This window comes from Panulirus ornatus, chromosome 55 (genome assembly GCF_036320965.1).
Source record: "Panulirus ornatus isolate Po-2019 chromosome 55, ASM3632096v1, whole genome shotgun sequence".
NCBI classification, from domain to species: Eukaryota; Metazoa; Arthropoda; class Malacostraca; order Decapoda; family Palinuridae; genus Panulirus; species Panulirus ornatus.
The window spans coordinates 20,606,595-20,624,688 of record NC_092278.1 but is presented as its reverse complement, the minus strand read 5'-3'; the positions used below and the strand labels follow the sequence as shown (position 1 = coordinate 20,624,688).

At 37.6% G+C, this 18,094-nt stretch overlaps 1 protein-coding gene across 3 annotated transcripts in view; it reads right to left on the bottom strand.

Annotated features, from left to right (window-relative positions):
• Hcf (Host cell factor) overlaps window positions 1-18,094 on the bottom strand; it is a 51,877-nt gene that overhangs the window by 26,868 nt on the left and 6,915 nt on the right. For 2 of the 3 annotated variants that reach the window (XM_071692999.1, XM_071692998.1), the window contains exons 2-5: window positions 7,470-7,596; window positions 6,122-6,304; window positions 5,690-5,892; window positions 2,307-2,501 (exon numbers count right to left, since the gene is read on the bottom strand). In XM_071692999.1, the coding sequence (XP_071549100.1) occupies window positions 2,307-2,501; window positions 5,690-5,892; window positions 6,122-6,304; window positions 7,470-7,596 (708 nt within the window). Of the gene's footprint in view, window positions 1-2,306; window positions 2,502-5,689; window positions 5,893-6,121; window positions 6,305-7,469; window positions 7,597-10,144; window positions 10,166-18,094 lie in introns of those variants that run through there. The other variant, XM_071693000.1, reaches the window with a different exon arrangement.

Below are 18,094 nucleotides of genomic sequence, written 5' to 3'. Positions count from 1 at the left end.
CTCTAAAACATCAAAAGAACATCAGCAATTCAGCACCAGAGGGACTCTAGCTTTGTTGAATTATTCTAAATTCTAAATTATGGGCATAACATCTTTCAAATGCCTACAAAACATACAATGACTACAGAAAGGCAATATTCAGGGGAAATTTCCTCATTGGTAGGCAGTGGTTTTGAAGAGATGAATCGATTCTTCAATAGTATGTATAGTAATCACACAACAGCACAAGTACGTAGTAAGCATGTGAACGCTAGAGGTATTTATCCTATTAACATAGGTGAAATTGTTATTTATTCACTATCATGCTCAGATACAAAAATGTTAGCAAGCAGATATAGCTTGAGTGATACAACTTGGATCAGAATAAAATGTGCAAGAAGATTAAAGCCTTAGGGCAAAATATGGAGTTATGTAATTCACATTACTATCTATGCTGCAAGGATCTATGGTAAGAATTCTTGATGGAGCACTGTTTAACTGCTTAGAAAGTGGTCTGGGTGGATGGTTTGATTACATTAATTGAGCTCTTATATTTGAAAGATTTTACAGCCTAGTTCTTTACATATTCGATGTCATTTGAAATGTAAAGCACTACAAATTGTAATATGTCCAAAAAATCTAACTGCGGAAAAGATAGAGTGGTGAATACCATTGTCTTTTAGCTATGAAGGGTGGGAGTTGGGGCCAAAAATCCTTCTCTTCTGTATTTGTTTTTTAAGAAGTAGGAATAGAAGAAGGAGCCAAGCAAGGGTATTTCCTCAAAGGCTCAGTTCATATGTTCCTGATATTACCTACATACAGTTAAAATAAATAAACTAAGGCTTTGGCATAGAAATACAACATATTAGGTGATCCCCAGCAGCATCACATATATTATGGCAAAACAAGTGTATATTCTTCATATCTGTTATACTCTGGCATCATTACTAATCTAAAAAAATTCTTGCAAGTCAAAGCAAAACATTTTATATCCCCAATTATGCTATGCCAAATTAGAGATTTTTTATTGTTTTTCAAGATGGTAAACCGTTCCAACTAGTTCATATGAACCCAATTTCACTGTCAACAACAGCATTTTCTAAACCAGGGTGCCACAAATGTGTCAACTCTTTTACCCTGCCCTGACCATCATAGCATCATAAATTATGTATAATTAGCTATTACAGCAATATACTTTTTTGCAATTAACAATCTTGTATATTGGTATATAAAGAATTTGATACTAACTAATACCTAAAGTTCTAAACATACAGCCTGAAGAATACAGTATTATCTGCTTTACAGCAGTGTCTTTGTTTCCAGTTGCATGCCATCCATTACATGACTAATTCTTGTCTTTTAATGTGCTGACTTCTTCATGAGTGGTAATATTTCATAAATGGTATATACTAGTATTGCTAGCATATAAAAAAAAATAATTAGGAAATTTTAAAGATTGTTGATTAATTTGCAACATTTCTTATATATTGTGGAAATATTCAATTTCCTCAGGCTTGGTCCTTACATATTTAATTCTATCCATTAATTCAACTCTTGGAGCCTTCAGTATGTGTTTTTGAGGCCACTGTACAAAAGGAAAGTTAAATACAAGTGCAAGATAATAAGATATATGACTTTAAAATGCCATCAGTAAAAAAAAAATTGAAAAAGCACTAGTTGAGTGTCTTACACAAGTTTTGTAAAATAGGTGATTTTTCCAAAATGCTAAACTTTTGGACAGCATAAACTAGTTGTCAATTGGTGTTCAATGGAAAATATGGTTCCTCACACAGAGGTGACAAATCTTCCTGGCCATAGGCTGTGCTATGGCGAGGTGGTCAGAATGAAAACAAAACGCTGTCAACAGATATTTCTAAAGTGGTCATATGGGGAGGGCTGAAGTGTTTATGCAAAGATGATTACTAGGTTCATAGTTCTATACCTTCTGCATACATGGAACCATGGGAATACACATTTTCTATTAACATAATAGCAGTGACAAGTCAAAGGAAGCATAAAATTATCGGACAATGTGATAAAAACTTTGGTTGAAAAAATTGGCTTGGGACCTTCACAGATTCATCATGTCAGATCTACATGTACTATCAGGTCTCTGCTCTTTCTGGTGATAGTATATATGCATCACCCTTTGTATACCCTGTTATATGGAATGCGGTTATGTTTCCAGTGTTTTTTGAGAAGTGTTTCTATTGTGGCCTTGTAGCAAGAAAGGCTTAGCCCAGCAGAGACAGATGTTTAATATAATTCTAATGTTATGAAAGTTAAAACCTAATAGTTCCCTCATCAAAGTTTTGTAAGAAACTTACCAAGGTTGAGACATGCAAGAGTATTGGTGCACTTCCACTCTGACTTCTCATTGTTGGGTCCTTTTAGTTCCTCCAGCACTAGAGGTACCCAGCCTCCAAAGACAAACATCTTGTTGCCCAATAAGGTGGCAGAGTGAAGTGATCGTGGCAGGGGATGTACTCCACCAACAGTTGGCCGTTCCCAGTTCATTGTGTCTGAAACAATGAAAGAGATGAAAACTGAACAGTACCTATGACAAACTTGACAAACAATTTAAGAAAATACCTCTATAAAAGTGAAATAAAAAGAAAGGTGGAAAAGGTGATAAGTAAATACCTAAAGACATACACGAGTCCCGGTTATCTGGATCAACAAGGAGGGGATCACATCTGTTTGAATGACTTTTCAGTTAAAATGAGCATTCTGATTTTTACAATAAAACATGAGGATGAACAAAGAAAGACTAATTAAGAGAATCCATATGCAGGTGGAGGGAGTAAGGAGAGGGAGGAAATGAGAGACATGGAAGGATGAAACAAAGAGGCTTTGGGCTTGGAGCCAGAACATTCAGTAATTTGAGGTGCATATACTGGATGAAATAAATTGGAATGATGAGGCTATGTTGCCCATGGGCTGAACTAGGACATACGAAACCGTCAAGATAAACCATGGAGTAGTCGATGGGGATTGGCTACGGATGGTAAGATGTGGTTTTCGGGAATTCTAAAGACAATAAATGTTTGTTCCTGATGCAACCTTGACAAGACAAGGGCAAATAGGTATTGAAAGACCATAAAATAAAGAGGAAAAAATTTATCTTTGGTAGCATAAATTATCAAATACATTTATGAGCATATTTTGCTGTAAAAAAAGCACCAAATTGAAAACTAAGAAAATGACTCCACACATGAAATACAGCCTATTGCACAGACCTTCAAGGTCTATGAAGTGGGATCTATATACAGAGCCAAATCAGCGGAGCCTGGCCTCAGGTAATTGTTTTCTACATACTTCACATGCAGTTATGAAGACTTTTGTTGTGGCCATCCCCTTGTGGGAGTTCCCAAAGGGAAAGAGCATCAGAGATACAGATAGATAGACAGAAAAAAAACAAAGAAATATAAACGAAACTTTTAACTTCCTAATTTTGCTACATACAGTATTCCTATAAGTTCTACATTATATACATATACAAGACATTTTTCAATCTGGGTCAGTATATTAGCTTTAGTAGCTATCCTCAATCTTATACTTTCTTCATTACCAAGAGATAATGCTATGCTTCCATACTAAGTATTATTGATAGTGGTAGGTAGGAACATTCAGGCAGGAGCAATAGAGGTAATAGGTAGGAACATTAGGCACGTGTAATAAGTAGGAACATTAGGTAGAAGTAGTAGGTGGGAACATTAGGTGTAAATAGAATAGAAGCCTCTGGAAACATTGTGCTACAGTTGCCAGTGGCCTGTTAACAGTGAGGCACTACAGGCTAAGAAGCGGCACTGGAGCTCATCAGTTATGGAGACCCTATTGCCATGGCCACCTCCTTGAGGGAGTTCCCAAGGGAACAGGCATCAGAGATTATCATTAAAAAAATCAAGTTATTGATGTAAATGTCATTTTGTGGTTCAATAAAGAAAAAACACCCTAGACACTCACTACTCGTGTAGCAACACACCAACTTGGGAGATTGAAAAGGAAGATAAATCAAATCATGCTTTAATAATCTAGGGTGACAATGATAATCAACAGCATAATTATCAAGCAGTCATCATTATTACAAACAAAATGCACATGCAGCATTTTCTGCTGATGTTACAGACTTGGTTTGGCAGACAGCCTTACCATTATACTTTTCTTGTGTCAATGACAAGCAAACACATCTACATACTAAGTATTAACTGAAGAATTATAGACTAAATAGCAGTCTTTCAGTAATGTTACAAGAATTCTAATTCTAATATCATAAAGAATCTCTGTTAAATGGGAGGAAATCATTAGGGTGCCTACAATCAAAAATAATAAAGGGGTCCTGAGATGTCTCTATCAAGCCCTGCAGTACTTACCACAAATATATCAAAGGTTTTCACTCATAATAGGAGACTAATGGTGTCTGGATCCAATATCAGAATGATCTACTGTATTCAATTAATGCAGTAAGGGAAATTTCTATGGAAAATTCCACTTGTGCCATTATCTCAAATGGATATACCTCAAATCTATCCATTTTGTTGTCAACTATCTAATATATGCTTTGTGGTTCTGTCACCTTTACCTAAACAAGAGACCCACTATGGTCCAAGAGATTAACCAAGGCAGAGGGAAAACACCAGTGATGTGACTGCTGCTACCAGAAACCTGCAAACTTCTATGCTCAAGGTACAATCTAAATCCAATCTATTAAACTGTTACATATTTTGTGATACCATTACACTCATAACTCTTGGGTTTATCAAAAGCTTTAGCTACCCTGAATACTGAAAGAAAAATCCTATTCATCTATATCTCTGATGCCTGTTCTAACTGGAACTCCCTGAAAGTGGTGGCCATGGCAACAGTCTCCATAACCAAAGAACTCTAGTGCTACTTCTTAAGTCTTTAGTGCCCCACCCCTAGCAGGCCACTGGCAGAATGCAAGGCTAGCACAGTGTTTGCAGAGGCACGTTTAATCATACATCACATAAACTCTAAGATGCTTCAAACAAAAATTTAACACTGTAAAATAATTAACTGTATTATGCACTTTATATGTAGTCATATAACATATGAATATGCTGGTACTGATAACTGCCTGAGATATTGAAATAAGATATAACAGCAAAAATGTAAAATCTGAAATTTCAAAAACAGGCAGTGACTCCATAAACACAACCAGAAAGAGTTATATCCAGCAAAACAGAACCCTTTGTTTAACCTTTCACTCTTCGTCTTGGAAATGGGAAACTTCTGCTACAACAAAAGTGTGATGCAGTTTGATCAAGCACTCAGCGATATATGACACAAGAAATTTTCAGTCAGAGCACTACTGAGGCAAGATAACAATAATCAACAACCTTTACACAATGCCTCGCTCTCTGAAGAATTATGCTTGTGGAACTACAAGGGAAGCAATTTTCACAACACTGTAATGGGACATGAGCAGAACCAATCAAGTGCAGGATTTTAAGGTGCCATTAACCTGCAAAGCTAAAACAAATGGAAGCATGCTCATCACCCATCCTGAAAAAAAAAAAAAGCTGAGCACACAACACTATACTATGGTACTATGGCCAAAATACATTCAGGGTAGAAGAAATGAGAAAAGTAGGAAAGGATATTTTGGGGAATGAGATGACAGAAGAATCAGGAATAAAAATGATACAGAAAGAAAGAGGGAGAGAGAAAGTGTATAACTCTGACTTACTGACATCAAGAATCCAAAGATCTCCCAGTCTAGTGCCACTCATCCCTCCATATATAACCAGTTTGGGTTTATCCTTGCTCATGTATGCAACTCCTGTATGGGATTCTCTGGGAGGTGGAGGTACACCGTACGTGTCTGGTATGTCCCAAGACATAACATTAGAATTGGCTCTTAGTTCCAATGTATAGAGATCATTAAGGTATCTGTAAAAGGGGAGAAAACAAATAAAATCTGAAGACAGAGAAATGACTAATATTTTGAGTTTAACTATATGCACTAATCTTTCCAACACAATATTGTGTGACATTAAACACTTCATACAATCTTATACCTGCAATTCAGTAAAGCACTTTCAGTAACTGCTACCCAAACTTAAGGGAAAAGTTATACAATAAACTGTGAACAGAAACTGTCTTTAAAGTTTCCACTCACTTGGGTATGTTATTTTTTGGATCTTCACTATCATTAGCTAGTCCACCAAAAAGATAAACTTTATTGCCAATAAGAGTGAATGAATGACCCAATCTAGGGCATGGGGGTGGACCATTACGGGGTGGTCGTGGCTTCACACGTTTCCATTCCCATCTGGAGGCCTGCAGCTCATACAGTTCATTGCTGAAATAAAACTTGATTTGTTTCAGTTCATTCATAGACTAACACCTGTGAACATCCAATGCATAATTCTGGCAAATTATCTTTTCAGGAATATGGTCTATATCTTACATGACTTCTCCAAATAAACAACAGGGTAGTCAGCAGAATCCTCTCCACAATATAAATTCTACACATTTCTTGAGATTCTTCCACCATGGAAACACTCTCACACATGTATTACCTTCTCTGTTCTTCTGTCCTACTTTGAAGTTTTTCTTTATAGTAAAACCTACTCATTTAAACTTCACACTTACAACAATTCTCCTCCAAACCTACACTTATCTCTGTTCTATTATCAATGAATTAATAATCATACTATCTATACTACATCTCCCTAAGTTCTCCATCCCTCACTATATTCAATCTATCAAACCAAAATCTATTTTGAACATCCATCTCAACAGCCTGCACTTAGTTGTGCTTTATAATGATCACTATGTCATTACCACAGATTTACATTATCTGACTACATCTGATGGCTATACTTTTATATTTTCACTTCCTCCTTTAAGCCACTAACAAGCCTGTTTTTATCTGTAACTGCTCTTGTATCTAAGCTTAAAAATAACCAAACTTACCATATAGGCAACTCAAATGCTAAACTTTTGAATGTCAGACATTAACCATTTTCTGCCCACCAATATTACTTCATGATGAGTCTCTCATGAAAATAATGTAACATGCAGTTTCTGAGCTTTTGGGATATTCTAGTAATTCAAATATTTCACTGCTTCATAATCAAAATGGGGATTATCATGCGATGTAAAAAACTGCTGAAAGGCCTAAATGAAATACAGTAATAGCAAGAAAAAAAGACTTGAAATCAGCTCCAAAAAATAACATGAAGATAGGAAAAGGAGCAAAGACATTTGACTACAACTTCCATACAGGAAAAAAAGTGGATAAATCTGGAGATAAAAACATGCTTAAGATCTTTAAACACAATGTTATATACTGTTCACAATGAGTGAAATACAACATAAGCATCAAAAAAAGTCGTCAAAAATCAATCTATTTCTTGACTGAAGAATATGACTCACATTTTATGAGGCTGTCTGGTGGATAATGACATGAATACTAATGTGTCTGCTTCAATTACCAATACAATCCTTAAATTCATAATTACCTGTATTTGCCATATTCAACCATTCCACCGAAGACCAGGATGCGTGTCCCATCAACAACAAAACCATAAGCAGCACATCCAGGTGGAACATCTCCCTTCACAGGAGGCACAAACCACTGATTGGTGGCTGAAGATGAAAAAAAAAAAAATTTATATATACAATAATATAACCTGGGTTCTCAAGAATTATGGGGAGATGAACAGGGAGTAAGAAGTGATTATGTGAAACACCTCACCTAAATGTTTCCTGAGCAAGCCACTTAAAACCCAATAAAATATCTTACACAACAATCATTGGGCATTGTGGCATGTACTTGTAAATATGAAGATATTCTGCATTCATGAAAGATACTTGATAATAATGTTATACTCAAAATCATTTTCAAAATTAATACCATTGTTTTTAGTAACACAACATTTGCAACTGTTTTACTTTGAAGGAATCATACATCCTGAACCTGACCAGGCTGAAGTAAGTATCTGCCATGGAGATATTATTCAAATTCTGTGATCAATGAAAACCCTTTCAAACAAATGAAATGAGAAAATAAACTTAAGAATACATCAATAACATGATTCTCCTAATTCCTCTCTAATGAGCACAAATTAAATAAATCCCAGTCATGGAAAGACACTGGCATTAAAATTTCATAATCTTTACCATGATACTGCTACTTGAGTCTATCCAAGCAGTGCAAGTAAACAATTCTTCAACATGCATTCACTTCAAAATCAGAATTATGTACAAAGGTCCCATCCCTTGCCCATCAGTTTTTCCAACCGCTATGTTAAGCATAAACATTTAGAATAATGTATACTATTTTACCAGCCATGGCATCAAGTTGTGACTATTCTTGGTTTTCCATAGCACTACCAATTTTTTTTCCCTACATTGGGCAAGTGTCACATAGCCATGGGCTATCTGTCACCCAACCCAACAAAAAGCCATTTCTAGGAAAAGGCAGGAGTGTCATAACTTGGTGGTGTTGTTTGGGAGTTCAAGGTAGCATTTTATGGTGTACCTGGTTTACTGCTTTGTGGGAATATGGAGGCATGCCACCACAGGTGATGTGCTGCCTTTATATTGTAACCTTACAATTTTGTACATCAGTGTTTCATACTTTAATAGAAAAGCATGTTTTTTTCTAATTACCTACGGATCAATTTCTATGAAGGAGTCCTAGTATTACCCAAGACCTTTCTACAGGTTCCCCAAGCCTAAGGTTGTGCTATTTCCAATAACACGGAAACAGGGATGCTCTTGGAGTGAGAAGTTCTTTGATGAGACTATACTCTAACTGATCCAGCCTTGCAAAAAGTGACTTTTCCCTCAAGGCATAACCTTGAGGTGTGCAAAAGGGAGCCGTGGTTTCGGCGCATCACACGTGACAGCTAGAGACAGTGTGAACAAATGTGGCCTTTTGTTGTCTTTTCCTAGCGCTACCTCACACGCACACAGACAGAGGGGGGGTGCTTTTTCATGTGTGGCAGGGTGGCGACGGGAATGGAAGAAGGCAGCAAGTATGAATATGTACATGTGTATATATGTATGTCTGTGTATATGTATGTATACGTTGAAATGTATAGGTATGTTTATGTGCATGTGTGGGCGTGCATGTATATACATGTATACATGTGTACGTGGGTCGGTTGGGCCATGGATAGATAAACTGTTAGATATTCGGGTGTTACTGGATGTTAAGAGGATATGGCATTTCTCTATCCGTTTCTAGCACTACCTCACTAATACATGAAAAGGCGATCAAGTATGCATACTAACTGATATCTTTTCATGAGAAACAAAACCAGCTCATCTTGAGACAGGAAGCAGAAGCTCCTGTTGTGTCATAAGAAAATATTCACTATATAATTTGGCACAATTCTCTTTGTCAACAACTTTGAACAAACTAGGACTTAAAATGCACAGCACATATCAAATAGCCACCGAACATGCTTTGTGTGTATATTACACACAAAAAAAACCTACAACCACAGTAATACTGCCCAAGGGTGATCTGCATAAGTGTAATATCTAGACTGGACTATCATTCCTAAATCTAAATCTAGCTCTTCAAGTCCTACAAACATAGAAATAATTAAAACTTTTAACCCAATTTCTAACCACACATATTATGAGATGACAATGAAAATCTGTGGATGGCTCAAGTGCTGTTGATTGCATGATACAAATCTACCTCACAAACCACAAAAAAGTGACTCTTAATCATAGTCCAAATCTATGATGGCCACAGGAAGCTCAGGAATGACCTTGGCAATGTCACTCAATGGTGTAGATGTCTTAATGGCCAAGGAAACCAATGTCAGAGTCATGTGTGTTCCTAATAATTCTCTATGAAGTGCAAAACAACCAGTCTGAGGATAGTCAAACAGAAAATTCGGCCAAGAAACCAATCTACATCTGATGTATCCCAGTAATCTGTATATAAGTCAGCTCGAAACAGCCTGAATAAAATTAGCTCTTACCTGGCTTCAGTCACACATGTATGTATGTGAGTATTCGTAAACCACAAAGTCAAATGTGGATCCAGTACCAAGAGACTACTGTACATTAGGATAGGCCTCACTTACACTTACTGCGTCAACATCTCAAGTAGTCTGTCCTAAAGCCCAGTGACAAACCTTTATCATCAGGCATACTAAAAGAAAAAACTCACCTAGTCTTCAGCATGGCATCCCTTCAAGTTCATACGCTTCAAGTATGATTAAATCAACATCTCAAGGCCTCCATGCATCTGAAAAGATGTAGGCCTAACAGACATAAGAGTGAGACTGAAGCAAAGAAGCACAGTGGCAACTACAAGTTGGAAGCAAATTGACTATAGGAAGTAAATACCCTAGTCAGTTTGAAAACACATGAGATGAAGTCACACCAACTGGTGAATGGAATTCCTTCACTTGACAGGAGTGCTTCTTTCTGACTGAAAATGATCCTAAACAAAATAATTTTGGCAGATCAATCAGCTGACTATAACCAATACAACTGGAATGAGAAGAGAAGCAGACACACAGTTCAAATTAGTTACATGTCAACTACACATACTAATAGTGCATTCACACACTTTGGTAAATCTATGACTAATGAATTCAATTAGAGTACCTGGTTCTTTGCCCAAAGAAAATTACAGGAATTCCTAAACTCATGCCTTTATCTGCACCTACCCACAAGCAACTTTCTGACACTTATGAGAAAAAACATATCAAAGCCCTTTCATCATAGTCTTGAATTCTTCAACATACTTTATGCAAGTGTAATCCTCTATAAAGTGTATATGATAAGACTGGATTGGATTATAAAATCTATATTTATAAGCCAAGCACGAGCATTCAAGGATATTCTGTATCTTGGTGCTACCTTGCTGTGGAGCACGGTGGTGCCAGGAATGGATGAAAGCATGAATATGTACATATATATATATGGAGCAGGGGGGCTGGAAATCCTCCCCTCCCATTATTTTTTTAATTTTCCAAAAGAAGGAACAGAGAAGGGGGCCAGGTGAGGATATTCCCTCAAAGGCCCAGTCCTCTGTTCTTAACGCTACCTCGCTAACGCGGGAAATGGCGAATTGTTTGAAAAGATATATATATATATATATATATATATATATATATATATATATATATAGAAGTGGTAGAGGATGTGTGGATCAGGTGTTTGCTTTGAAGAATGTATGTGAGAAATACTTAGAAAAGCAAATGGATTTGTATGTAGCATTTATGGATCTGGAGAAGGCATATGATAGAGTTGATAGAGATGCTCTGTGGAAGGTATTAAGAATATATGGTGTGGGAGGCAAGTTGTTAGAAGCAGTGAAAAGTTTTTATCGAGGATGTAAGGCATGTGTACGTGTAGGAAGAGAGGAAAGTGATTGGTTCTCAGTGAATGTAGGTTTGCGGCAGGGGTGTGTGATGTCTCCATGGTTGTTTAATTTGTTTATGGATGGGGTTGTTAGGGAGGTAAATGCAAGAGTCCTGGAAAGAGGGGCAAGTATGAAGTGTGTTGGGGATGAGAGAGCTTGGGAAGTGAGTCAGTTGTTGTTCGCTGATGATACAGCGCTGGTGGCTGATTCATGTGAGAAACTGCAGAAGCTGGTGACTGAGTTTGGTAAAGTGTGTGGAAGAAGAAAGTTAAGAGTAAATGTGAATAAGAGCAAGGTTATTAGGTACAGTAGGGTTGAGGGTCAAGTCAATTGGGAGGTGAGTTTGAATGGAGAAAAACTGGAGGAAGTGAAGTGTTTTAGATATCTGGGAGTGGATCTGTCAGCGGATGGAACCATGGAAGCGGAAGTGGATCATAGGGTGGGGGAGGGGGCGAAAATTTTGGGAGCCTTGAAAAATGTGTGGAAGTCGAGAACATTATCTCGGAAAGCAAAAATGGGTATGTTTGAAGGAATAGTGGTTCCAACAATGCTGTATGGTTGCGAGGCGTGGGCTATGGATAGAGTTGTGCGCAGGAGGATGGATGTGCTGGAAATGAGATGTTTGAGGACAATGTGTGGTGTGAGGTGGTTTGATCGAGTAAGTAACGTAAGGGTAAGAGAGATGTGTGGAAATAAAAAGAGCGTGGTTGAGAGAGCAGAAGAGGGTGTTTTGAAATGGTTTGGGCACATGGAGAGAATGAGTGAGGAAAGATTGACCAAGAGGATATATGTGTCGGAGGTGGAGGGAACGAGGAGAAGAGGGAGACCAAATTGGAGGTGGAAAGATGGAGTGAAAAAGATTTTGTGTGATCGGGGCCTGAACATGCAGGAGGGTGAAAGGAGGGCAAGGAATAGAGTGAATTGGAGCGATGTGGTATACAGGGGTTGACGTGCTGTCAGTGGATTGAATCAAGGCATGTGAAGCGTCTGGGGTAAACCATGGAAAGCTGTGTAGGTATGTATATTTGCGTGTGTGGATGTGTGTATGTACATGTGTATGGGGGGGGGGGGGGTTGGGCCATTTCTTTCGTCTGTTTCCTTGCGCTACCTCGCAAACGCGGGAGACAGCGACAAAGTATAAAAAAAAAAAAAAAAAAAAAAAAATAATATATATATATATATATATATATATATATATATATATATATATACATGCTGATATGTATAAAAATGTATAAGTACACAAGCGTATATATGTATGTGTACATGAGTGGACGTGTCTTTCTTCGTGTGTTTTCTGGCGCTACCTCGATGCAGGAAGTGGCGATCAAGTGTAATAATGATATAATGGTATAGAAAAATAAAATTCATAGAAATAGTTACTATTTATAAAAATGATTTACTTTAAAAATTCCATTAATCTGTCAATATGACAGTCATCGTCGAGAAATTAATTCATGGACCTGCCATGTAATAAATTTGCTCTCCGCACTTGATTAAAAAGAACACATTCCATCAAAATATGTTTTATTGTCAAATCAGATTAACAGGTGTGACGATAGGGAACCTGTCTATGATAAGAAAGATACACATCAAATGTGCAGGCACAGTAGCTTATGAGAACAGAATCTTCTATGTAGACATTTGTAACTGTTCTGTTCTGTTCTGTTTGTATGATATTGATAAAACATTTTCCTAATTCATCAATCATTCCTATTATATGTATCTACTGTGATATAATAACACCATAATCATTTTCAGAGTAGAAATGAAGCAGTGGAGAAAGACTATATAGACAGATAGAATGAAGAAGTGGAGAAAGACTTGCCCTTCCATATACAAGACAGTGCCGCCTCTTGTTAACACTGTTCATTTTATAAAGAATATTATTTACATTTCACAACTCATTAATCCAAATAATTGGTTTAATTTCTCCTCATATCCTGGGAATATGAAGGTCATATTCATACATGAAGGTTACACCTAAGTTAAGCTCTCTCTCCAGGGAAGTGCTTGTACCAACAGTGTCTTACATTCTTTGAAAAGAAAATTCCAAGTCATGCCCTGAAGCAAAATGCATAACCAAAGGGAACAGTGTGAAACATGACACTATACCAAGTCTCATCCTGTTTGCTGCCCAACCTCGATGCAATTACGGAAAGGCCTATCTTACAAAACTGGTGGTCATATGCTGACTTAATACAGAACTGCTGGTACCCTTCCGGTCAAAAGTGTAATCTAACTGCAAAGATGAAGGAGAGTACATGCTAATTCCCAACTGAGGAAGGGGGCCACTATGACACCCTTGGCAGAGAATCACTAGAGACCTGTCAAGTAATCAAAAGTATTTAGGCCATACCCTCTCACCTGTCGCCTCTACTACAGAACAGCATCCCTTTGAGACTCAATGTAGGAGCCAATCAATGTATGTGATCAAGAAACATAACTTGAATAAAAATGTTCGAATTCCTGTTCAGCAGGCCAAGGTTGTAATTATTAAACAGTGTACAAGCCTTATGAAAGTGAATACTTGTAAAGAAGACTATGAGGAAGAACCTCAAACACAGAAACATTCCATGGCTAATTCAATGTCCCTCATTACATCAGAGTGCATGCATGAAAGATGTAAGCTATCTTTCTGGAGAAAAGTTCACCAGTGCTGTGTCATTAAATAAACAACTTGACTGACTTGCCAGACCACCCTCATCCTTTTACACTGCATACTTTGAAGCTGCAGCATCCAATGAAGAATAACAGCTTCCTTTTAGTCATGCCAGACAAAAAAATACCTTTCCATCTCCTCTAGAAATAACGATGCTGTACAACTTTTCATAAATTTAATATGGCTCTGCCTCCATGTTTTTGAACTATCAGAATATTTTCACTGAGCTTTTAATCGTTAATACTTCACTTTTTTCTTTTGCATAACATTTAGTTTTGACTCATAGCAAGGTGCTTTATTTTTTAAGTTAATGGAGTTACAATCAACTCTGCATATCTATTCGGTTTTGGATGAGATGCAGTGGCAAGTGAAGACTCAACTCCAACAAGCACTCTCTAGCATCCAATGAATAGCTTACATATCTAATTACCTTATTAAGCAAATAAAGTCACTGCTTATTCGAATTAGCTGTCAATTCGTTATGCCTTTTCTAATGGGAAATAAGTTAAAAGTGAATCTAGTTATATCTTGGGATTCCATAAGTTCTCATTACCTGGAAAAGTAACATTACTTAAAAGTACTTTTCTCATCAGCAGCACGTGTTCAGTACTTTAATTACCTGCAACAAAATATCATACTATCAACATCTGACCCTTAAATATTTTTAATCATGCATCTGTAAGGGTCAGTTTAACAAGGGCGTGTCATCAAAGCCTAAAGAAAATGAATACACATTCATTTATATTTCAAATACTGCTTTTCTCGTAAAACAGAACTGAAATCTTGTACTTAGGGGTTCGTGTTTAATATATAAAAAAATTATCAGCTTCCTGACAATAATTTTGGTGCCGCGTGTGTGGATATAATGTTGAAAGATATGATCTATGCATCTAAGTACAAAATTTATATACGTGAAACCATACTTAGTGTTATAAATACTAAATATACTTGGAACGACCGTTTTAAAATGCTTGAATAATTTTAAAAGTAATTTGGTGCCGTTTATCATACCGGAAATGGTTATATACCATAATTCGGTGGTTTTGAATTTAGACAGTAATACTTATCCATGAATGAAATGTATTTCTTTCAGCTTCCACTCCGCTGTATATCATAGATTGCTTGCACCAAAAATCGGTACGGTGGCTACATTAATATGCTGATGCTATGAATTACATTAAGCATTAGTGAAATATGGATATATATCTACGCTCACCGCTCATGTTCATCATAGTCTACGATATATCAAATGAAACAAACTTTCCTAAAGCTGAACTTCTTCTTGTAAATATACAGCGCGGTATTGCTATATCGCTGAAACAATGGCAATTTCTGTTTCGCTGTGTAATGAAAAATGTAAATTTTAAGTCTGCTGTCACCATCAATGCCAAAACAATTCAGGAACACCCCAGTTGTTTTCCCCTAACATAATCTACGTTCTGCTAAACATAAGCTTCACTGAAGCGTTTATATGTTTGTGTCTTATTGCAGTTATAGTCTGCAATTAATGGATTCAACAGAGAGTGGTGTGTATGCGAGGGGCTCTACGAATAGCTAACAAAATTCCCATTAATTGCGGCTACAGTGCAGACGGGCAGACAGCGGCTGTTCCCAGCTCCACCCCGCCTCCCCACTGCCACTTCCCGACTTTGGCGACCAAACAACGTTGCCATATCTAATCAATTTAGGTGACAAAATTCCCAAAGTCAAGCAAACTTCATGTACCTCATATCTAACAAGGAATTAAATTCACAGTACTCTTACCAGGTCGCAAAACTGAAGTGGCCGGGGAGATACCATCTGACAAGACTTTAGCCTCAGCCCCAACTTCGATAAATTTCTCAGCAATTTAAAAAAAAAAAAAAAAAGTCAGGGTTATTACCTACATCAATAGTGGGAAACGTTGACCCAAAAACTCATGGGTAATGTTCTTGCTAAAACCCCGTACAGTGTCTCCCATCTAGGGACGCTCGGTACACTTCATACATTCACTAGCCAGCATCATGGAAGTCAAGGTCAGCCAGCTTAAAGCAATATCTTAACACAACCACCCGCATCAAACTAAACTCATGATGCAACGACCACTTGAGGACCGTGTTCACCCTGGCTGAATAAGACAAGAGAGTTTGTGGTCAGTGTAAGCTTCATACATGACCTAACGAACTGTCACTCCTAAAATACATTCCATATACAGTGCAATGGTATATTAGGAACATAAAGTCAGACGTAATAAAGGGTACGTGAGGATGACCATGGATAAATAATATATATATATATATATATATATATATATATATATATATATATATATATATATATATATATGTCAAAATCTCCCAACTGTTTTTTACACACGCAACAGCATGCATTTCAGGGCTCCCTAGAAACAATTAAAATCGACAAGCAAACAATAAAATCGATTTCACAATACCTTTCCATAATTCATAAAACCTCCGCGATTGTTGGGATAACATCCCAATGGTTTATCAAATTCCTAATACTAACAACCTGTTAATGGAAAACTATCAGCATGGAAATGCGTTTGCTGTCTAGGTTGCATTACATGAAGGAATGAGATCAACTTCTTGAGTTAATATCCATCTTGTATCAAGTCTCAACTTTTAAAAAAGACGCAATTCCCCTTCATGAAATCATCAAAAGTCACATCGTAGAACAGCAAAGTATATACATCACAAGGGTTAGTGGTGGGGATTATATAATTAACCTGAGAGAGAGAGAGAGAGAGAGAGAGAGAGAGAGAGAGAGAGAGAGAGAGAGAGAGAGAGAGAGAGAGAGAGAGGAATTAATTATGTGGTTACAGAGAAGGATGGTTTACATTTGCCAGACTATATACCTTCTACTACCAGATGAATTTCTTGGTTCTCTCCATTCTTGGCGACTTACACACGTAGTTGTTCCACTTACCTATTATTACATTCCTCATACGTGCCTAATCATCTACCTTAATTCTAAGTACTAGTCCAACCCAGTTAAAAGCCATTAAGGGTCATAAATGACCATAAACTTCACGTCTCCCTTCCTCCTTCCAGCACGGTTAAGCCTATAGGTGATGGGATACCCCTTGGTGACCCCCAACTCCAGCCTGGTTCCTTTATTTCGGGGGAAATTTAATATCAATCCATTGAGGGTTTCCTCGTCTGCAGGTCTAATAACCTCATCTAAAATAGCTTCATCTAAAATGAGATAGTCAAAATCTATATGGCTTTAAAAGCGCAGGCTGGATATTCTTCTACCCAGCCCTTATATAAAACTTCCAAACGTCCATTTCCTCATGAGCCATTAAAACATTCATGTAAAAAGGATAAAATAAAAAGAGGTTAGGAGAGAAAAAAAAATATCACACCATCCAAACTGGTGTGCCCGAGTGGATATATTCTAGTTTAACGTATCATATGTGCATCTCAACTACAAGCAGAGCTAGCCAGGTCAGGTCGTGCCTATTGCATGACACCCTTTTCAAGTCTACACCACTTTGTGTATGTAGACCAATGCCACCGCTAGTCACAGTTTAGGCGTGACACCTCTACTAGCTTGGTGGTGGTTGAGGGAGGGGGTGTAATGGTGGGCGGAAGTCCCTCTCCACCCTTCGCCTGCACCTGCACGCGAACCCACCTCGCCTATGAATGCTGGTCCTCTGGGAAACACAGCTCGCCCATCGCCCCCGACATGAACGACAAACAAAATCACGACAAATACAACCCAACTCCCTGCCTTAAAATTTTAAAGCGAGCCTTAAATTTACTTTCATGTTCGCAGGTAATTACAACGCAAAGTATAAAAAAAAACCAAGTGTCATTGAGTTACACATATACTACGGAGGGAGGAGAAGATAAACTAATTCATCGTCATAAACAAACAACAATTACTGTTGTGGACCACAACTCCATTAATATGACCAGAGTCTACTAGCAGTGCGATGCGTGAGATATGGCACCGCTGGAGCAAGTCTACAGCCGCTGTTCTATCCAACCCCCCTTCCCTCCTGCGGCTGTTCCCTTGGTATTTCTCCTCCCTGCGAGGAAAGCGCGGGAAACTGGGACGCCCCTTCGCGCCATCCGACTACT